Raw genomic sequence first — 5,419 nt, 5'->3', positions numbered from 1 at the left:
TTTGTGCTCTGACATGTTTTCTCACTGCTACATTTTTTTTTGAATTGTTTTTGGTATTTTCTCCTTTTTTTGTGTAGGGATCCAAAAATAGATAAAAACAGTATTGATCCTTGATAACAAAAGTTTTCAGCATGATAGCTTTTAAGTGCTTCAATAAGTATCCTAAACTAATTTTGTTTAAGTGTGTGTGTGTGTCTAAAAGCCCGCAATTTTAGTTTTATCATCACTTAAAAATACAAAGAGAGAGGATTTTTATTTAGGTGAAACTAGATAAGGAGTCTGCGTGATGCCTCGGGCTAGACCATATCTTTTTTCAACCCCAAAAAATTGTTTAGGAGATGGTTGTGTTCTTAAAGAAGTAATAAAAATTCAATAACCAGATTAAAACTTGATTAATATGATAATATGATAAAAAAATCAGGCAACAACAATTACAAATAAATTTAAAAAATATTATCTCGAGCAAAGTTGGAATAACATGCAAAACTCGGGATTTAGCACATGAGATCAAGATAATCTTATAGAAGGATAGTATCATAAAATATCATTTTATACAAAATGAATTGAAAAAAAAAAGATTTGAACCAACAAGGTCCAATCTTTCAAACTCATGACCTAAAAGGTTAACAAAATCTTAATCAATAAAATATTGATGAATGAAATAAAAAAAGTTCAAATAAAAAAGAGTTAGAAACAAAAAATAATTTTAATAAAAAAACAAGTACCAAATCTGCAATTGAAATAAAATGAACTAAAATGTTGAAGGGTGCAATTGAAAAAATAATTTAATTACTAAAATGATAGGAAAAATTGAGGGATGCAATTAAAAAAAGAATGATATAAAATATTGAGGGATGCAATTGAAAAGATAATTTAATTAAGAGAATACTTTAAAAAAATCAAAATTAAAAGAATAGAGATTAAATCTAAAAGGTAAAAAAAAAGGATTAAATTAAAATAAAATAAATAGCAATAAAATAACAAGTACCAAATATAAAAGAAAAATAAATTAAATGACTTCTTTGAAAATGTGCCAATCCAGACAACACGATGTTTACACTAGTTTAAAGTGGAACAAACTTTTTCAATTTAAATAATATTTTTTATACCAAAATATTAGAATCTTCAACATTTTCCTTTTGAAAGATTGCAATTTTCTCATAGAGTAAAATATAAATAAATAAGGACGTTCTTCACGTTTTAAGTTCATGAGATGATTATGCCGGCTGGCCCTAAATATTGACCATCTATATGATTGTTCAAGCCTGTTTATTTTGCTGTGGAGGCACGTGAAAAATTGTTTAAACTTTTTTTTATTTGAATCATTTGAGTATTTACACCAGCACAAAGCTATAAAGATATTTTTATACCATAACATTATTTTTAGTAAATTCAATCTACTGTAATAATTTTATTCAAAAAATTTATCACTCCAATCCTTATCTAAGCTAAGTTTTAATTTAAACAAAAAAAATATTATTTTTAGCTAAACTCGGTAACTATTCCGGTGATTTGTGAGTTGATTCGAGAACTTAAAAATCCAACATTTTTTCTAGTTAAGTCTCAAACCTAACCACAAGGACAGATTTTGAAAGACAACACGTTCAGCCATCAAAATAACGTGCAATAATGCACCATGTACGTTGGTGCCTGCAGGGAGACAGACAGAATCGTGGCTTAGCTTGCAACTAATCAGATAATTTCACATGCATGACCCAACACCCAATACTCCACTTATCATTTGAGTATTTATTTATTTATTTATTTATTTTTGTCATTATTTGAGTATTTGATTGAACAGTTTTTGTTTTTTGGTTATGCACTATGACATCCTATGTGCAGGTATTGAAATCATCTAACTTTTTGGTGATATATTATTGCTATTTATATTTGAATTAAAAATATTATTTAGGATGTAATTAAATTTCAAGATTCTCGGTAAATAATTAAATTACTTGAAAATGTAAATTATTTTATCAATAAAAAGAACATCTTTGACCAAAGTTGAAAAAAAATGAAACTCCTACCAATATATACTTATTTGGTAGTTTTAATTGGTTACTTTTAGCTAAAAAAACGAATATAATATCAAACAAGCTCTATAAAGGTTAATGAGAATTTTATTTTTAACACTCTAACATGAAATTTAAATTTTAATAATTAACTTCTTTGCTTCTAAGATTTCATTTTCAATTGTTATAGCACTATATAAGTATACAGATTATGAGATTTTTAAATTTCTTTGTTATTTTAGTAAGAGTTCTAATAAATTATTTAGGCAATATTGTAGCAATTTTGTTATTCTTAAATCCCGATCTCATCCCTCTTAAAGTGTGACCTTGACTTCTACCATTGAAGTTTCATTTTGCAAGAAAAGGGTGTTAGGATTTTATTTTAAAAAATATGATTAAAAATTGAAGTTCACTAACTTTTAGGTGAAGACTTTGTTAAAAATTATGTTGGGAATGAAACTTTCAACGAAATTGAGATATTAGAAGATCTGTATTGGTCCAACTTGAAAGTTTAATAAATAACCTTAAGCACATTCATTTACACATATATATAAAAAAAATCAGAAAATCTTGATTTTAGATAGCAAAAAATCTAACTTAGTCAAGTCATGCTGTATAAAAGCAGACAACATAAAAGGAAGATACACTGTTTTGTATTTTTTATATATATAATTTATTGATAAATGAAAGATACACAGGCAATGACAGCTAACAAAAACCTACAGACAAGAACCCTGTTTTGTATTTGTAATTATCAATAAAAACAAATACCCTTCCCAAATGCAAGATGCTTGACACGTTTAATTAACTAAAACTTTCAATAGACACGTCCATGTTCTGGGCCAATAAAATATTTTTCACGTGCTGTTAACTATACATTTTAAAAGAATCATATTAATCTAATAATTTAAATTATTAGATGAGATTTTAAAATATAATTTATATTATTTTTTAATATATCCTTTCAAATAAAATTTTTTTTAGATAAAAATTTATACAAGCTCATATTACATTGTGTTTAATTTTTATGAAATAAATAAAGATAATGAGAATCAAACTCGAGACTGCCTAACCATCAAAATTCTGATATCATATCAAATAATTATATTAATTCAATAATTTAAACTATTAAATAAAATCTAAAATTATAATTTATATTGTTATTTAATCATATATCAATTGTTTAGAATCACGATTCAATTCTAATGTCGTAATTAAACAATTTACTGCAAATTAAGAATTCAGAGTAATATGATATTTCTAGGATAATGTAATGATTAAACCAATTTACAATTAACTCATCGCAGCTCCTCTATAAGAGCACCTTGAGACTTCAATTCTTGAAGACAAGCCAAAGAAGCAAGAAAGCAAGCAAAATGGTGCCTTCAAGTTCTTCGATACTTTCAGTGCTTCTGGTCCTACTCCTATCTCCATTTATAGTTTCACATGCACTTCAGGATAGGTTTCTGAAATGTCTCTCAAGAACTTCAGAATCATCCTTTCCTTTTTCCACTGTCTTGTATACTCCAAAAAACTCTTCTTTTACTAGTGTTTTACAATCTTCTGCTCAAAACCTCAGGTTCACCTTGCCTTCAGTACTGAAACCCGAGTTTATCTTCACTCCTTTACAAGAATCTCACATCCAAGCTGTTGTTATTTGCTCTAAGCAGCTTGGAATTCACCTTAGAGTCCGTAGCGGAGGCCATGATTTTGAGGGACTCTCTTATGTTTCAGAAATTGAGACACCTTTCATTGTAGTGGACCTTGCCAAGCTCCGGTCCATCAGCGTTGATATTGGGCACAACACCGCTTGGGTTCAGGCGGGTGCCACGAATGGTGAACTTTACTACAGAATTTCGGAGAAAAGCAAAACTCATGGCTTCCCATCTGGCACTTGCCCAAGTGTATGTATGGGCGGGCTAATTTCAGGAGGAGGATATGGTTCCATGTTGCGAAAATATGGCCTTGCAGCCGACAATGTCGTTGATGTTCATATAATTGATGTTCATGGAAGACTTCTAGACCGAAAATCCATGGGCGAAGATCTTTTTTGGGCCATCAGAGGAGGTGCAGGTGGCAGCTTCGGAATCGTCACCGCTTGGAAGGTAAAATTAGTTCCTGTACCATCAGCTGTGACAGTATTCACAGTTACCAAGACTTTAGAACAAGGTGCAACTAAACTCCTCTATAGATGGCAACAAATTGCTGATCAACTAGACAAGGATCTTTTCATCAGAGTACAAATTCAGACAGCTAATGTCAGTAGCCACGGTAAAAGAACTATTACCACCTCTTACAATGCCCTGTTTCTTGGTGACGCCAACAGGCTTCTCCAGGTAATGAAACACAGCTTCCCTGAATTGGGTTTGACACGACAGGATTGTATCGAAACAAACTGGATCAATTCTACTGTATATATGGCAGGCTTGAGTAATAATACTCCTCCTGAATTTTTCCTTCAAAGAACGAACCCGGACAGGGCCTACTTCAAAGGCAAATCTGACTATGCCAGAAAACCCATACCTGAAAAGGCACTTGAAGGGTTATGGGAGAAGTTTTTTGAAGTAGAGAGTCCTCTAGTAGTGTTTACTCCTTATGGTGGAATGATGAGCCAAATTTCAGAATCTCAGACTCCTTTCCCTCATAGAAAAGGTACCAAGTTCATGATCCTTTACTGGTCCAGTTGGCAAGATGCAAAGGAAAACGTTGCAAAGCATATAAATTGGACTAGGAAGGTTTACAGTTACATGACACCTTATGTTTCAAAGAATCCTAGGGAAGCATATGTTAATTACAGGGATATTGATTTGGGCATGAACAGAAATTCTAACACAAGTTTTGTCGAAGCGAGTGCTTTTGGTACTAAGTACTTCAAGGATAACTTCTACAGGTTGGTGCATGTGAAGACCAAAGTTGATCCTGATAATTTCTTCAGGCACGAACAAAGCATACCACCTCTTTCACTCCACATGAGATAAAGAAATTGAAGTGGAATTCATCGCCAGGGAAGCTTTGTTTTGGATCACTATTTTCACAAGTCATGATTGGAGCAGGGACCCTTTTTTTTTTTTAATACTTTAGCTAAATAAAGAAATGTCATGCTGTGCAATCATTCTGTCTTGCGGTTTTTTTTATTATAAATAAAAGCTTTGCATTAAGGAGTCCAATTTGTTGAAAAAATGTTTAAAAAAAAAATTATCAACAAGGAAAGACCATTCTCGAGGTTTGGCAGTTTTGCCACTGTTTTCATCAAACATTTTTTTTTTTTGCTTTTCTAATTATCCCTTAACATTTCATTTTATTCTTCCATATATATCTTATTTTTTAATTTTCTTCCATATATATCTTATTTTTTAATTTTCTTTATTAATTTCATATTTTGTGTTCTTTAATTAGCATAATAAATA

General features: G+C 30.6%; 1 protein-coding gene across 1 annotated transcript; it reads left to right on the top strand.

The window, feature by feature from the left end:
• Nucleotides 1-3,346: 3,346 nt before the first annotated feature.
• Nucleotides 3,347-5,179, top strand: LOC133703215 (monolignol oxidoreductase AtBBE-like 13). The gene has a single exon (XM_062127673.1). It carries the CDS (start codon nt 3,389-3,391, stop codon nt 4,988-4,990), a length of 1,602 nt encoding a protein of 533 aa, XP_061983657.1. The 5' UTR covers nt 3,347-3,388; the 3' UTR covers nt 4,991-5,179.
• Nucleotides 5,180-5,419: the final 240 nt, after the last annotated feature.

Source organism: Populus nigra, chromosome 9, assembly GCF_951802175.1.
Source record: "Populus nigra chromosome 9, ddPopNigr1.1, whole genome shotgun sequence".
NCBI classification, from domain to species: Eukaryota; Viridiplantae; Streptophyta; class Magnoliopsida; order Malpighiales; family Salicaceae; genus Populus; species Populus nigra.
The sequence above is the reverse complement of the archived record's forward strand: the minus strand, read 5'-3'. Positions and strand labels throughout refer to the sequence as shown.